General features: G+C 38.2%; 1 protein-coding gene across 1 annotated transcript in view; it reads right to left on the bottom strand.

Moving 5' to 3' along the window:
- Window positions 1-4,542: 4,542 nt before the first annotated feature.
- Window positions 4,543-17,694, bottom strand: part of ASZ1 (ankyrin repeat, SAM and basic leucine zipper domain containing 1) — a gene marked incomplete at both ends in the record, with an annotated part of 39,424 nt that continues 26,272 nt past the window's right edge. The window contains 4 exons of the mRNA XM_082043073.1: window positions 4,543-4,695; window positions 6,406-6,519; window positions 6,952-7,057; window positions 12,626-12,738. Coding sequence (XP_081899199.1) covers window positions 4,543-4,695; window positions 6,406-6,519; window positions 6,952-7,057; window positions 12,626-12,738 — 486 coding nt within the window. The remainder of the gene's footprint in view (window positions 4,696-6,405; window positions 6,520-6,951; window positions 7,058-12,625; window positions 12,739-17,694) is intronic.

The following is a 17,694-nucleotide window of genomic DNA, read 5'->3' as shown; positions in this document are numbered from 1 at the left end:
CGTGCTGCCAGAGCAGACTGATGTGCCTTCAACCAGTATTGTGCACACAGTTTCTCATCCAGTCAAGAACTCGTGCCACGTGCAAGAGAGATGACAGTGGAGCAGCCAGGAACACTGTCAACCCAATTCTTTGAACATGTAATATACCTTATGATATGGACCTGAGGTTTTTCAACACAATAGTGAAAATAATGTAGTTAAATCTGCATTTTTACATTAAAAAAAGGACTGCTTTCAGAAAAGCTGAAGGCATGGATGGCTCATCTGAGAAGAATAATTAGTAAGACCCCCCCCAACCCTGAAGTAGAAGGCATCTTCCCATATATATCAGTCAGCAGCACAGCTTAAAAGAACTGAAAATCCTTCCCAGAGGGATCCCTCCAGGTCCTGCTTACAGAGACTATGGCTCTATATTACATGAAACCACACCTTTTTAATCAGGATAAAAACTAATTTAACAGTTATTAAAGCTTTTAATGATACAAATCAAATTATTCATTTAATGCCAGTAATAACCCACTTCATACCTCACCACTTATCATTTTTGGTCTGTAAAATACAGAGACCTGTTACCTGGAAGTTCCTGTTTCTAGAATAGTGAAATAAAAACTCCAAATATACATTTTCCCCCATGCCTCCAGAACAAATAAATGACAGTAAAAGTCTTTAAAAGCAGAAACCTGCAGTTACGATACATGCTGGACCTTCAAGGCTTTTTATCTGTGCAGAAAGATTTCTTACTGTATGAATACTGAAACAGCCTGCAAGAAGCAGACAGCTAACACAAACAAGCTATGGATCACTTAAGTCACCCTTTCATGACACAGAGTAAGAAGGATTTATTCAATTTATTCTGAAAGAGACATGTTTAGCAAGGCTGAAGACTCAGTATCTTCCACCACACAAGGCCCAAAGCAACATTTGTAGTACTTGACTAGTAACACAGAAGCTCTGTTTGGGAGAGATGACCTGTAACTTTCACAGAACTGCTGTACCAGAGAAAGCAAATGCAGGCAAACACCTGCTTACACATACGAGCAAGTTACAGCTTTGGGGAACACATGAAGGGGTTAAAAGATGGCAAGAGGAAAAAGAATAAACTGCACAGCTCAAGCTTAAGTCTTGTCCCCAACAAGGCAGTTGGATGAAGAAGAAAAAGCAATCACAGAACTTCTCTAAGTCAATGGAGAATGTAATAAAAAAGCTCAACTCTTTCTCAGTTTAAGAATGTACGTACCTAAAATTACTGTCTACTGTTTGCAATTGGTACCCAACATGAATAATTGGGCAATGCTTCATGACAGACCAGGTACTCCACAAGCCAAACTTAAAAAGCAAGGCAAATCCCAAAGCACAGAAAGAGACAGAAGACACACAACCTGCAGCTGATCTTGGGCAGGACAGATTAGAAATAAAGAAAAATCTTCAGGTTCTCTCAGATCTCCACAGGATCACTCAAGGCCCTAATTTTACATAACAGTCTAAAGATTCAGAAAAGGCCATTGCATGAATATTCATCTGTATCAAGAGAAGTTAGGTATGCAACGGTATTGCAAGTAGGAACCTCGCTGCACCTTTAAGCAATTACGTATCTGCAGGATGTGGCCCCAGGTCCAATCCACTCAATCCTCCCACATCTCAATTTGCACTACTGGGAGAGCGGGACAATACCGCACAGGGCTGCCCCGCTTTACCTGCTTAATGCATGCAAAGCCCTTCAGCATTCTCCTCCAATCCCCTCAAAGATGTGCAAATGATTGTCTTTTTACTGTTGGGGGATAATGGCTTTAATTTGATGACTTGCAGAAGGAGGCCTCTCAGCAGGGACATTATCATCTGAAGGCTCCCTCACTGGGTGCTGCTGGGAGTGAGAACTTTGACAGTGTAGCTCAGGGGACAGACATTGAAGGAATCTCTTTGGCTCCTGCCCTATCACCACCATACTGTGATACCTCCTCAAACAGACAATTTGAAAGAGGCACTGGAACAACACAGAAGTGAATAAAGGACCTTGAAATTCATCATTTAAGCCAGAGTTTGGAATCTGAAGGAGAAAATATAATTTTTTATGGTAAAAATAATCTTTATTTGGCTCTTAACGTTTCCTACTCACACAACATGGTGTGTATACATAAGATAACCTAACAGGACCAGTGTCTCCCAAATGTGTTTTGGAGGCCAGCTCCAAGTGTTCAGACTTTTGACTCATGTCTACAAAGAACATTTTATTGTAACTCTCAAAACTAGAAACTGTTTATCAGCAAGTATGATGCATTATTTTTTCCTTCATAGGTAATTTTACACTGATGGCATCATTCTCATCGTTGTATCTATAATTTAATTAAATACTGATAAAAGTATTTTCTGGAGCAGATTTCCTATTCAACTGCAAGACCTTCAAAGTTTGCTTAAAAGGCCTCCAGCCACGTGGATCTTCAAATTAGTGGAAAAAGATAATTTACATTTTTAGTTACCGTTCCAAATGAAAAGATCTGCTAGTGACAGAAAATGCATCTCTTGAAATGGAAGCTTCAGTGTCCTTTGAAGTGGCTTTTTTAATGCAAATTCTCACAGAATTGGAGAAGTAAGGAATAGTGAGGCTAAGTATCAGAATCTTCTCCAGGGCAGTATCACAGAAATCTTACTAGTAGTTGAAATAATTCCACTTGAAGTACCTGTTGGGAACACAGTATGAACAAAATGCCTGCCCACCTTCCCACTCACCCTCCCTCCCCCCAAAAGGAAAATAAAAAAATAAGAAAAAAAAACCCAAAACCACAAACAAAAAAAACCCCCAAAACTAAAAAAGGAAACTCCCTCCGCCTCACCCAACAGAAAAGCCCAAAAGATTTTACATGTCAAAGTTCTAGTAATACTTGTGAGCCATTTGAATTGTATTTTGAACTAATTAGAAGCAGAGGGCTCTGTATATATAAGGTTCCATGTGTATGATAAGCAATTAGAACTGCACTTCACAGATTTTTGTATTTCCACAGATTTTGCCATTCCCATGGGTTCTTCCTTTTGTGATAAGTGTCTCATTAGTTCAGGATTAATTAAAAGGTAATATCAAGAAAGAGAGAACTTCTCAAAATACTTTGCTGGTTCAAGTCAGTAGGCTGATAGCATGTGCTTTTCTTCATGTGTGCTGGTAGAAAATGCAGCTTAACCCCTCTGATCCAAAGCTGGGAACAGAATAGGGAAAAAAAAAACAAGAAACCAAGAAAAAAACAACAAACAAAAACTTATGTTGTATTTGCCTCTGGCCTCATCACTCTGTAGGAAGTTCCTTGCATTGAAGGAGAAATCTGGGAAGAAAGGAGGCAAAACAACTGCAGTGACAAGGAAATAGACTAACACCCAACCTTGTTTTCTGAAACAAAAAGCAGAGACCAAGTGTGACCACAATTGGAGTACTACTCAGGTTTTTATCTTCTCGTTACTAGTTTCTGGAGGGAACATCAAAGATTAAGAGTCCAGACAACTTCTCTAAAAACAGAGAGCTAAAGCATGATACACCCATTGAGTGCGTTCATTTTTTTAGACTCCTCCTGTTTTATTTTGATAGAAGAATGTCCCTTCAGAAATATTCAGCATTTTTACAGATGTTTATTGAAGTCTGCAAAAACATAACTGATTTGAATTAACTTAGACCAATCCTCCTTTTTCCAACAAAGCTGCTCTGGTAACCAGATGAAAAACAGATATCTATGTTTCACTGCAGAATTACAAACACCTTTTTAAGTGGAGAAAATATTAAGAAAAAATTGAGTATGAAGCTGTTGTAGTGAAAGACCAGACCAAGACAAAACATGCCTTCTAAGTTGCTTGCATTCTTATAGCAAAGGACTGCTACAATCCTTTTAATAGATGTGATGAAACTCTTCACAGAAGTCAGTATCCCAAAGGAAACAGATTTCAGGCATAATTTGAATATAATAGCTCAGTGAGAAATGACTTTTCAGGCAAGGTATAACAAGATCTCCACAGCCTTGTGATCGTGACAAAGGAAAATAAGTACTTTTCACTGAGAAGTTTTTCATGTGAGAGATTCATATGAAAAACTGCAAGAGAGAAGATCCTTATTAACATAAAACTGCATGAGATAATTCATATATTTTAAACCCTCCCAACCCCAAAAGACACCTGCATCATAATTTTAAATACAAACATATGATCAGAATTATTTGCTTAGGTTCACCTCTGAACAACAGTTAAAGGTAAAAATTAAACAAGTAAATATGAAACAATTAGGAAACAATAGTAATTATGAAACAATTACAACTTCATGCAAAAAAATGCTTTGACAAGACTATACAGTCTATACCAAAAATAATTTTGAAAATAAAACCCTAAGATATATTTCAGTAGCAGTTTTCATTTTTAATAACTTTATTTCTATATTAAAGTACTTACTGGATGCAAATAATACAGATACGATGAGAAACTACACAAGTTTTCACATGACTTCAGCTCAACTGCATATACTAAGAAGAAGCATAATGTGACTAAGTCTTCCAACAGTATTCATAGCACTAAACTTTAAGTCAGGTTTTTCTTTACCACTAACTTAGTTATAAATAAGAAAAAACCAAATCCAAACAGTGTTACTGCTCCCATTTTTACTAATCTTTTTTCCAAGGTGGGTGCTTTTTCTGGAAGTTTCACTCGGCTGGGGTCATTCATCTGTTCATGCTGAGGCAGATGTTAAGTTCACATAAGAGATACAGCAAAGAAAAAAAAGTTAGTGTGAAAGCTTCTTAAGTATGTGATGACATACCCAGTCCTAAGAACCTGCATGCATCTAGGATTGATACCATATTTTTCCCATTGCCTGCCTCTGCTCTGCTTCTATTGAAAGAAATGTGTGCAAACCTTTATCTTATCTGATACTCAATCGCTTTGTAATATATATTAGAAAAACAAACTGTTTGTTTACAAAGTTAATTCCTCAGGAGTAAAACACACTGCTAATAGATGCCACAAAAATCTAGTAACAAAACATTTAAATGCTAATCATCCAATATTTTAACCAGAACTTTTGCCATTTAATTACTAAACCAACAGTTTGTTAAAACAGGCAGTTAAATACATAACAGATTAGACACGGGCTGAAGCTGAGTGAAGCCTTGTCATGAAGTGCAACAGGTTTAGGTTCCAATTCCCCACCTTAGTTTATAATGCTTGAAAGGCCATCTCATCTACCGTGCTTTCAAAAATTATATGCTACAGACATAATACGTACTGCTGGCGAAGTCTTTTAGTGACTAAGCTTAACAGTACTGAAGGGAATTCATACAAACTTCTCTACGACACTTAACTGTTTCACTTAAATTGACACTTTTCATAATAAATGTTTCAGTGGTATATTCATGCAAAAGTGTCCCACCGTAATTTAAGTAGCACAAAAATGTTTTATCAGTGAAAGTCATGAAACATTACAGTATTTTAACAGAACAGGAATTACATTTTTGAAGTAATTAGAAGGCTCATGTTTAACACTGGGTACAAAAGCCACTGTGCTTCATCTTGACAGCTATAAAACCTTAAGTACAGACAAGAGCAAAGTCAAGTGGCACCCAACTCAGATCTCGCCCAGCCCTTGTAACTCACCCACACATCCAGGAGGCAAATATATACATACAATTGATTTCTGCATATGCAAAAAAGGAACATAAATAGCTAAAAAGTTCTTTGCCACAAATTCCATCTACCTCTTAAACATATTTGGTGTCAAGTTATTTATTGGGAAAAAGCCGTTATATTACATTAAATTTACTTAAACTACAGGAAATCACATTAGTAGCATTATACTCAAGGTCTGAGTTCCACATGGCTTCATTCAGCAACAGATTCCTTTCTGACACTGATGCTCCATTTACTCTATCCCAGCGCCATTCCTTTTACTAGCTTATTACTTAAAATGACCCCATCTGACAAGAAGGTGTCATTGTGTTGGTCTGAGAATGACTGATGTGGTGCTAACATCTAGCCTTGACCTCTCCCACCCTCTTCTTTTGTCACTCTGCAGAGTTATCTGGGATGCCTCCCATTCAATCCATAAAACTTTAGTATCTTCCTTGTGAGTCAATAATTCCAAACAAAAGATTCCTTAACTAAGAAGTAAGAGTGTAACTATTCAGAGTGGTGTTTGTGCCACAGTGGTTGTCTAAAAGCATAGGGATACATTCCGCTTAATTCTTTCCTGTGGTAGAAAGACTGTCTAATGCTGCTGTGGAATATTCTACATTATTGCTCATTCTATCCATGGAAAGGGTGAAGGGGGAGTGGTAAATGCAATGTCCAAGCCACAGCTTAAGAGCCTGTGCCAGACCAAGGTTTCATTGATGGATATCACATCTGAAACTGGTACACAGTTTTTAACAGCCTCACTCACACTCTCACCTTCTCCACCAGGTCCTTCAGTTTGGTAACTTCTTCTCCCAGCTTTTCAACGCTGCAAAGCAAGTCTTCGCAGACTTCAATAAAACTTTCGGTCGGTGCCCACTGCAGCACTATCTATTAACAGTTACAGTTATTTACCAGCATTACTGTACATTATGATTTTATATTTTTTAGTTAAATGTATCATAAAAGAGCGTCAGAAAAAGTTTATAACTGCATTTATTCTGTGTTTTCGTTGTATGATATACACACATGATCTACTACTCTCTGTCAGCCTCTGTGGGAATCTTTTGTCACCTTAATTTCCCTATCAGCAGAAACACAAAGAAAAAAGATTTATCTCCTTTAATTGGGTGGCCTAAATATTTGCAATACATTATTAAAAAAATGGGTCCTTTTGAGAAAGAACATTGGACAGTGCTATAGAACTATACAATAATCAAGATGGTCGATGAGTATTTGTATTTTTCATTTTACAAGTTAGAACAATATTCTAGAGTAGAATAATATACTCTGAACCTATATTTCTTTTTTTTGCTTGAGTACCTTGTGAGAATTTTCGTGCAAATGTTTATTCACGGTCTGCACAGGAATGATCAGCTTACTACACTCTTTATTCAACTTCTGAAGAAACTTGAGGAATTCATCTCCACTACAAAAATAAAATGATATTCTGTTATTTGTCAAAGGCCGTAACTTTTTGCAAGCTAAATATTATCTATGCATTTCCAACATTGGCTAGTGAACAAATCAGACATGCACTTTCATTGCATTAAAAAAAAAAAAAATGCAGTGTCATTTTAACATAGGGTAGTTAAACACCACATTTAACATCTTAGCAAGTTCTGCACCACCACCCCTTTTGGAAGGACAACACATCATTAAGTTATCCGGAACATTCAGCTGGTTAGACACACCAAAAGCTGAAAAAGTGTCACCCAAAAGCTTTTTGGAAACATTCTATTAACCTCCACTTCTGTTTCTAACTCTCGTCAATCCTGTAGTATCAATGAAGACATTTTATTACCTGATGCATGAGTAATTTTATAACACATTTATAATTGCATAGTAACTGCAGCACTGTTTTTCTGTGCATATATGTGTACAAATCAATCTCGCAACATGAGAAACAGAATTTATAGACAATTTTATGCTGACATATCAAAATTCCTGACCTGCAGCTTACATTTCTGAGGAAGTAGGGGGAAACAAAAATCTGGTTTGTACTTTGTAGCTAGAACTGAAATGACTAGGTTAGAGTCATTTAGTCTTCAGCACAGTGGGAGAAAGAAGAATCCAATAATACTGACTTGGCCCCTGGATTTGGAAGTACATTGCTCAAAGCCTAAAATACCCCATGTTATCTACTCTGAAGGAAGCACATACTTAGTGGTCAAACAGAAGCAGGAAGACAGCTCTGAAAATTAGTTTGATCAATATCGCCGAAGAGTAGAGAAAAGGATAGAAAGACTTAACAGACAACTTTCATTGTTAAGTTTCAAGAGCTTCCACATGACACCCAGTCAATTTATAAGTCTCAGAGAGTGTTATTTACAAGTTCTGGTGCTAGTTATAAAGTTGTCGCCATTGACCGGGCAGAGGAAAGGCAGGGGGCGAGGAAGATCATCCATTTGTTTTTAAAGAATGAGCTCTCAAAACCTGAAACTCCTGAGAAGTGCCTGTGTCTTCAGTAGAAAATTTTCCACTACTTATAAGACACTCCAGTGAATAACAAGCAGGGGTAAAACAAGTTCCTATCGCAGGACTTCCCATTATATTTACAGAAGGATCTGAATAAGTTAATTCAGACCCCAATGCTCCTCTTTTCCAAGGGCAATCTGCTACTAAACTTCAATGCAACATCCTCACGGCAGCTTCCTGGCTGCTGCTTCTGATGGCAAAAAGGTACACATTAGATTTGCCAAACAGCTACACTAAGCTATATGCCAGTGTGGTGCAAATACCTAAACAGAGACTGAATTTAGCCCATAGAGTGCTTTCCTTTAACTCTGGCACCAGATCATCAATGAGCAAAGTTTCCACCACTGCTCAGGACATCCGTGATTTGCAACTCTGCTGAATTGTTACAACTTAAACACTTAAACCAGAAATATATAGAAGCATCAGAAGGGATACTGGAGGTTAAAAACCAAGTCTGTTCATGGTTTTTATGAAGACAGGGAAGTAAGAAAGCTTATCAGCTTGTTTAATAAAATAATTATTTATTTCAGAACAATATAACTGAACTGAATATTTAGGGTAAAAACGGAACAGTAAACAAAACAATCACAGCTGGAGATAGTCTGACAGTTTCTCTCATATTACTACAGTCAAGCCACGCTCATGAAAATTTCCTTATACTTAGAAGGATAACTTTTTAGTTGGCTAGGGTCAGTTATGGCACCTTCTCCGTTTTGTCACAAAGGAAATGATTTTTAGGAATTCTGGAAGGATTCTCAGCAAAAATAAAATATGTCATGGGCATGAAATGGGGAGAAAAAAAACCCAAACATTTCTACTTCTCATACTTCTTTATTATAGCAATAATAGTTCTTGAAAATATTTTCCTATAATTTTGTATCTGTTGCAGTAACATGTTCTTGTATTTGCAAATTGAAATAATGCTTTCAAAAAAATAATCACTTTTTAAAAGAATTAATGGCTGTCAAAACACCAGTGGCTAAACAGTGCTAGACACTGTGAGTTTATAATCAATCAGTTCAACATTTTCTACTATGTTAGTTTTTCTATGACTTAATGACTGATTTTCCTTTTCACAGGATGACTTTGAAAAAGTGGGAAGTAAAATCTTTATATAATAGCATGTAAACATCGTCTATGATTTCAGTCTCAAGGTCAGATTCCAAGAATACATGTCAAGCCATTTTCTAGAAAACTATGCAGTGCTTGCTATAACTGAAACGCTGTCATATTTTGTGTACTTCTATCTTTAACCAATCAATCATTTTCTGGTTTTAAGAACTACATATGATATAAAACCATACTGCACTAGGAATTCCATACGTCACTGGTGTGTGAGGCTCTACAGGACATCATGTGGGTTTTTTATTGTATTTGGCCATACATGCAGTGAACTGTCAACTGTCTGTGTTTCTCCACTTACTCCCTCTGTTCACCTTGGTAAGCTTTCTGCTTGAATGTGTATACTAAACACCACCAAAGACCAATCTGAAAAAACCCATACATTTCTAGCACAAAAATGCATGAAGCTTAAACCGGGCAAAGTCCTCTTAAACTGCAGCTAATTGTCTATTGCTGAAGAGCTGACATCCTTTTCTAAAGGTGCCTAACTTGGACAGCCATATGGTTGGCCCACTATCTCAGCTCAGCAGCAAAGCTCAGGTGCTGTCAGAGTATTTATGGCGTATTCACATCATACTGGTTTGTACCCTCTTGCGTGGTGAAACTTTAGTTCTTCAGCCTTACAGCACACATACTAGTTTGCACCTGGATTCTCTTCTGGAAGTACACAGGTACTTGTTTTGACGGAGAAATCTTCTCACAGACTACAAGCACTGTCAAGGTCCTGTATTAGGACACGAACACCCTGTTCTCCCAGCCCACCTCCGTCTTTCAAGAGCTTCCCAAATGCCTTGCGTGCTTTCCCACATCCCACGGCTCAAACTTGGCACCATGCTGCAAAAAGGTACCTGAAGCATGCTGCAAAGCCTCTTTTGTGTAAACACAGTAATGGAAACAGCTATGGGCACCACGCCAGCATCAGGAGCAATCGGTACGCGTAAGGATGACTCCATAGGAGTGCAGTACTTGCTGGGCAGACTCATGTAACCAAGGCACAAAAGACAATGCTCTGGCAGGACCACATCATGACATGACTGCTAACGCACAGTGTCTGTGTGATTCAGCTGCCCGCAAAGGATGCTGACATGTACAGAATGAACTTGAACCCAAGCACATTCTTTGGTCCAATGAACACCATGACTAACAAAGAGTCTAGCCTTACAGTATCCAAATAACGCAGACAGCTCTCCCCAGTCTTTTGGAGAGGGAAGAAATATCTAACCAAGTAGCAGCACAGTTGTCAGGTCACTAGTCAAGAGTCAAGACCATCACCCAGCTCTCCCACATCCCACAGCTCAAACTCGGCACCACGCTGCAAAAACATACCCGAAGCAGGCTGCAAAGCTCCCTCTCAAGTGACACACACTTTAAAGAGGAACTGAACTCTTACTTTTCTAGACAGTAGAAAGTTATTTAATGAGTAGACTGGATGCAAAGAGGAGTTTTTTCAAGCCAGGCTGGTATGCAAATGGTGGTGGGACTGGGAAAAAAAGAAGGAAGCACAGAGAATCTAACTTACTAGTGATGCAGCTACAGAGTGAGGAAGGAGAAGCATCTCCAAACCGGTATTCTCCAAGTTAAACACAGCCCAATTGACTAAAGCCTCTGAAAGGCAAGCCACAGTTTTCTGCCCGAGTAAATTCTAAAACTTTTGCAAACTAAAATATCAAACAAATCCCATTTTCAGGAGCAATTCCACTGTAGTTCTGGGAAGTAAAAAGAGGAAAGTTATGAGTACAGAATCTAAACTCAAGTCTAGGACTCTCTTCTGGAAAAAACTATATTTATACAGCAAAATAGAGGGTAGAGGTTTAAGAAGTCTTTAGACACCTCTGCACTTGATACAGCCTTCATTCGCTGCATGTGGGAAGTGCTCTACCAGTGCTTAGGGAACTGATGAAGTTTAAAAAGGTTTCTGAGGGATGTTCCTCTCAGCTCCAGCCTGGCTTTCATGCAATTGCACAAGACTATACTACAAGTATAAGGGGTATTGTAGAGTTGATACTTAAAGCTACAAGAATGAATCAATAATGTAAAAAATATCAAGTTGTAATGAGAGTTGAAAGGAGTAACACTTTCTTAAAAAACAGTTTCCTTATAAACCTATTTCTACCAATGCATATAATCTATGATAAGGAAAACATCTTATGAAGTTTTTAATTTGTAATATAAAAAAATGAGGTATTTTAGAAGCGAGTTAAAACTGCTTCCAGTGGAAGAGAAAAACGAGAAAAAATCCTGAACCTATTCAAAAGTCACATTTATGATTTAAGACAAACACACATCTCCCTCCCACACAACTTTTTATTGCATCTTACAATCAGACAGATTTGATTGCAAGACTGTTAGAGCCTGTCTTGTCTACAGACAAAACAGAGAATTACAGAGATCACACCACGTGGGGATTGGAAGAGTAAATTATGTTCTTGAAGCACAGGGAAGCAAGGAGGGCAAGATCCAGTTCTGGGCCCCCCAGTTGAAGAAGGACAGGGAACTGCTGGAGAGGGTCCAGTGTAGGGCAACGAAGATGATTAAGGGAGTGGAGCACCTCCCTTATGAAGAAAGGCTGAGGGAGCTGGGTCTCTTTAGTTTGGAGAAGAGGAGACTAAGGCGGGACCTTATTAATGTTTATAAATATATAAAGGGTGAGTGCCATGGGGATGGAGCCAGGCTCTTCTCGGTGGCAAACAATGATAGGACAAGGGGTAATGGGATCAAGCTGGAACACAAGAGGTTCCACTTAAATTTGAGAAGAAACTTCTTCTCAGTAAGGGTGACAGAACACTGGAACAGGCTGCCCAGGGAAGTTGTGGAGTCTCCTTCTCTGGAGACATTCAAAACCCGCCTGGACATGTTCCTGTGCGACCTCACCTAGGTGTTCCTGCTCCAGCAGGGGGATTGGACTAGATGATCTTCCGAGGTCCCTTCCAATCCCAAACATACTGTGATACTGTGATCACAGAGAAATAACAAAATCTGCTCACTGAAGCCTATCAGAGAAATGAAAGAATGAGTTAATAGTGGAGCACGAGAAGCCAGTTTCAGAGTTTATGGTATGAACTCAAGGTATAATAGTAAAAACCCTGCAAAGCAAGGTCATAAAACCCTGTTGAGGTACAAAGAAAGAATCCACCACTCAAAAAGACAGCCAAAGCAATGGCATATAATGGCAATATAACCCATAAACAGATACCTACAACAGAAATCTATGCTTCCAACTTCCTTTGTACAAAACACACCTAAACCAGCCCTCATACTCCACTAACTGATGTACTCTCATGAATGTTATGCATGGGATAAGGTGTAAGAGAATTTTACCTTTGAGCTATAGAAAACAACACAGTCACCATAAATAATCCGTATTTCACTTCCATTTCCTTAGATATACAGTTAATACCTCAATTCCACCTTTACCACTTCAGGGAGGTCTTCAATTCTTAATTCTTCCACTTGTAGTTCTTTAATAGCATCTAGGAGTGTCTGTTGATCTCGAGGATTTGTAATGCCGATCTAAATTGAAAGAGTAATCCCAAATTTGATTTACTTTTAATGCATATTAGATGTAACAGTATAGTACCATTTATTGTGTGAGCTTCTAACTATTAAAACTCAAAATAAGTTGCTCTTAAGTTATTGCAACCAACTACAATGTATGTAACTGCCAATGGAAAAAATAAAACCACAAAAATTATTCAATAATGCAAAACAAAATTACAAAGAACTGAGGAAGAACCAAAATGAAATTGCACAGGATACTCAGAAAATCTGCTTAAGGTTTATTAAAAAGAAAAAAGCAGTTTTTATAAGTATCCCAGTGTTGTTAGGATGTTATTCTCATCTGTTTCAGAGTCATCTCAGTAATCTCTTATTGCAAAAGAACCAATCATCATGATGGTGACGCAGCATTAACTGAGAAAGAACGGAAACTGTCAAATCGGCATCAAACAGAGAATTTTACAGAAAGAGGCCAGGTTTTAAGAAGTGCTTTTACAAGCTTTTGGGCGTGTATTTTTTTACAGTTAGAGAAACGGGTCTCATAAGATACCTCTTTAAAAATCTTATTTTATTATAGAATCTAATTAAAAAAAAAAAAAAAGTTACGTCTACAAAGAAATCTAGTTGGTTCACACTATCTCCAAAAATTCAAATTATCAGAAACTAGTAGAGAGAGAGAATATGATCTGTTAAAAGGACATTCAATGAGATGTTTCTACCATTAAATAGGCTGTAAAAGCAACCTTTCTATATATCTGAAGGACAGCACACTTACAATACTTCTAAACTCAGAACAGATTTTTCACCTCAAATTAAGATCAAGCCTAAATACTATTTATCATCAGCTTATAGAGTCCCTAAGCTCAGATCCATTCATCTTCTACACACTTGACTAATGCTGCAAACAACAACAGAAAGGTTCTGAAGTGTTCAAGGCTTTTTTGTCATTTTTAGCCAAAGAAAAACATGATTTTCTTCAGAAGATATACACTATGTAACTGACATTCTCCAAGTGATGCCTGGGACAGAAAACATTGTCAGCTGTGTTACACATCAACTATCTCAGATTAAAATGTGACTTGCATTTAAATCTTAGACTGAGAGTTTTCTTGCAGAACACTTACATGAAGAAAAAAAAAATCCATTTGTTAAAAGGGAAGTACTTCTGTGGCACATTCAGTACTTTTCCTTGCTCATCTGGCAGGCTGCAGTGCAACACAGGACTTCTGCTGTTAGCAGCCCTAAGAGGATGCTTCTCCACACAAAGGGAAAAACTTGTAATGCCAGCTGCAAGTCTGACTATGTTCCTAACTCTCCAGCTGAGCACCTGGACTCAGCAGGAGTGGACCACTCTGGAATTTGAGACTGTAAGGATCCCACAGTCTTCAGAGGCACAACATGCGGGCCTCTCACTGATGTTCTGAGGACCTCAAGTTCCCTCCTGCAGCCTCAGAAATCTTAAGATTTTAGTGTCTGCAGTCTCCCAGATTTCTGTAATTATTGCAGGAAGAATTTTGAATGAACAGCTGACAACACACATCAGATCACAATGCCAGGCAGCCTCGACTCCTCAGGTGATGCCAAGCAGCACTTCTAGGGAAGAGAAAGTGCTTAGAGAAATGCTTGTGTTGTGTGAGGCTGTTGTCTCTGATGCCCAGTGTTCATTGTGGCTCATAAAACAGTCCTCTAGGTTCTCCACCAGGTGCTCAGGAATCACAAGTAACTTGTAGCCATGGGCTCATGAGCGTGTCTTTAAACATTTCAAAATCAAGTTATAAGTTCATAGACAAGTAAGTTCTTCAGTCCTGTAAAATCCCAACAAGATTAACTGGGGGTTTAACTACAGGTGTCATGAACTTCTGAGTTTCCAATAGGTTGCCATGGGTACCTGAACCAATTGTACTCAATTCTCTTCAGTAAATATCACCAGCGGTCTGAAGAGAGAAAGATCCAGGTTTCCTAGAAATAATTTGCTTTACTTATGTTGAACTGTAAATTCGCTCCATTTATTAGTTCTCAGGTTTGCCTTGTGAAGCCCTATCTGGTAAGAACTAATGTTTTCTTAATGCTTACAAAGCACTACAGCAGTTGTTTCATGATGCAGAAGTAAGCTGATAAGAGCAGCAAATTTACTTTTAATTATAATTAACAAAATAAATGAACTCTTCCAAGGACACAATGGCAGTTATTATTGAATATTAAAACTATCTTGCTTAAAGCAAGAACTATTGTGAAGATCTGGTTTGCTTTTGACTCCACCTTCTCATTCTTGGAACAAGCAAATCAGAATACAGTTTTCTGACCAGTGTATCAGGAAGATGTTGTACTTCCCTTCCTTATAAATAAAATGCACTTTCATCCTTCTGCAGATGGATCGCTGACTGAGCACCACCACATCAGACTCCTGAAAATCCATGCCCCAAACTCATGCTCCAGCATCAAAATGACTTTTCTGTCATCCTTTAAATGGCAATGAAAGAAGTGGCAAATAACAGATTGCCTCAACACATTAAAAATGACATACTTCTCAGGTAAAACCAGTGAAGTTATGCATGAACCCTTACATCCTTGCTATCTTGCCCAAGTAGCCTCTATTTTTAATAACCTGACAATTTTATGCCAAATATTAAATGCTTTTTTTGAGGGGTGGGGGAACAGAGGAAGGAGAGCCCTGGAACTGTGATATGGAAGTACACAGACCAGATAATTCTCTAATGATGAAGTTAAACTTCTGGGTTATATTTTCAATTTTGATGTGTCAAATTTTCATTATGCATTTTCAAATTCAGAACAGAATGCCATTTTCTCTTATTCTAAACTAATAACCATGTGAGAAACAAACCTTCTTAGTCCTAAAAGCATTGAGAAGTGAAATTACTTCTGCTGCTAACTTGTGAGACAGATGCTCAAATAAAACTAAAAAAAAGATTAGAGAGTTATAAGTAGCACAGAATCAGAAATAAACCTCCAAATGTTGAATAGACTTGTCCCAGTATATTGAACAGACTTGTCTCAGCATGGAACAGTTTATAAGCTTGAGGAATGTGGAGATTTCAGCTCGAAAGAGTCATTGTTTAGGCTCTGTTGTAGAATACAGATAAAGATATTTACAGAGAAAATATCTTTTTGATATTGTTTGATGGAAGAAAGCATATCATGTTAGTGACAGGATTTCTCCCCAGTTCTCTGGATACAAAGCAGCTTGGTTCAGAGGCATCCATCAGAGGTCATCATTAATCTTTGTGGTAATAAGATCCAGGCTCTTTAAAATAGCTGGCTGTTAGCTGAAGATCTGCCATCACGCTAAAAACATTCAACTCTGGAATTACTAGAAAATAGATTAGATTTGTTCTATCAGCAGTGTGGGGAGAAACTGTTAGTAGAGCTCTAAAACTAGACTGCATCAAGAATCTGGGATAACTTATGAAATGCAAATAAACCAGGAGTGTTATATAATTTTTTAAACTCTCAGTTGAAGAATAATTAATTTATGTCCAAGCACAAAGTGCAACTTATTTTCCAGGAACTGTTTCCTGCTGTTGCAGAGACAAGAGGCAAAACAACTTTGTTACTATAGATATTATCTTCCTGTGCAAGAGCAGCTGATCCAGGTATTTATTTCAGCTGGTCCAAAGAATCCCTCTTTAAAATAGGGAGCCTCAAACATGTTCAGACACTGAGAAGTTACCAATTTGTGTGAAGTTATGTCTCTCTGGGAAGGAACTGTAAGGCTTAGCCTTTCTCTAAAGTCCACAATTCTCTCACCTTCTCCCAGTCTCCCCTGGACAAAATCAAATAACTATTACAACAAACCAGGTGATCAATGTGAACACATAGTCAGATTTGCAGTTTAATGCAATCACAACCAAGACAGCAGCTCACAGAGCAATGAGAAGAAAGCCACAGAAATCTCCTTTAAAGAGCGAAATTCCTGTCAATGGGGGCTTTAGGATTCATATGAAGCCCACAATGGGATGCTGACCAATGGGCATGATCCTGGGGTTTCAGAAAAGCAGTAACATCAGAACATGCTGACATGCCTTGTAATAGTTAGGTCTGAGTGAACACTTAAAGATCCTTTCATGAAAGCAGCTCCCTATACACGCACCCTCTGAGAATACAGAATTACTTCTGAGCTCTGCCCAAACACTGAAAGTCTACTCAGTTACAAGACAAAACTTCATACGAAACATCCTGGTGACCACAACTCTGAAGAAATATTAACATCTGTATGCAAACGTTAGTTCCAGTTGTTGAACACGTGCCTCCTTGGTACCAAAACAGCAGGACAAAAGCTGACACTGAGGACATAGCCAGCATCAGAAGCAGGGAGCAGCCCTGAAGCAGCTATTTTAATGAGGCATCTTTGGTATCCCAGAGCAGGTACAGAGCGCTCAGAAGAATACTGCGGCCTGAAGTACTTATGCTGTTCCAAGGAGACTCCTATGACTGGATTTTATTATGACACCCTTCTGTAAGCACAGCAAGTCTTTCCTTTCCCACAGGAATTATTCCAGCGAAGACAAAGGAAAAGCAACCACCCTATCTCACTGGAAACGAAAATCTTTTAATAATGCATCACTTAGTTCTAGATAACAGCAAAATACCAACCTTTCCAGCTGCAATAAACTGTAAGAAACCAAATATATATATATATATTTTTCCTGGTACGGTTTTACAAACCTGTGTGGGATATGAGATTCCACAATGCAAAAGAGCTCGTTTTTCCCCACAGAAATTACAACCTCACAAAGGAGGACCACATTTAAAGTAGTTGTTTAGGATTATCTACTGCTAATCCTAGCACTGATTTCCCTTCAGGGAAAACATAATTAAATACTAAAAATGGTAACAACTAAAATTTTAAATGGAACTATTTCTTGCTCACCCCAACTCCTACATCATTGCAGCAAAGAAATACTGGGGATTTCCACTTCATAGTCAGATCTAGGCAGAGAAGATGTAAGAATT

This window comes from Streptopelia decaocto (assembly GCF_964273445.1).
Source record: "Streptopelia decaocto genome assembly, chromosome: 1".
NCBI classification, from domain to species: Eukaryota; Metazoa; Chordata; class Aves; order Columbiformes; family Columbidae; genus Streptopelia; species Streptopelia decaocto.
This window is presented reverse-complemented; position numbering and strand designations above follow the sequence as displayed.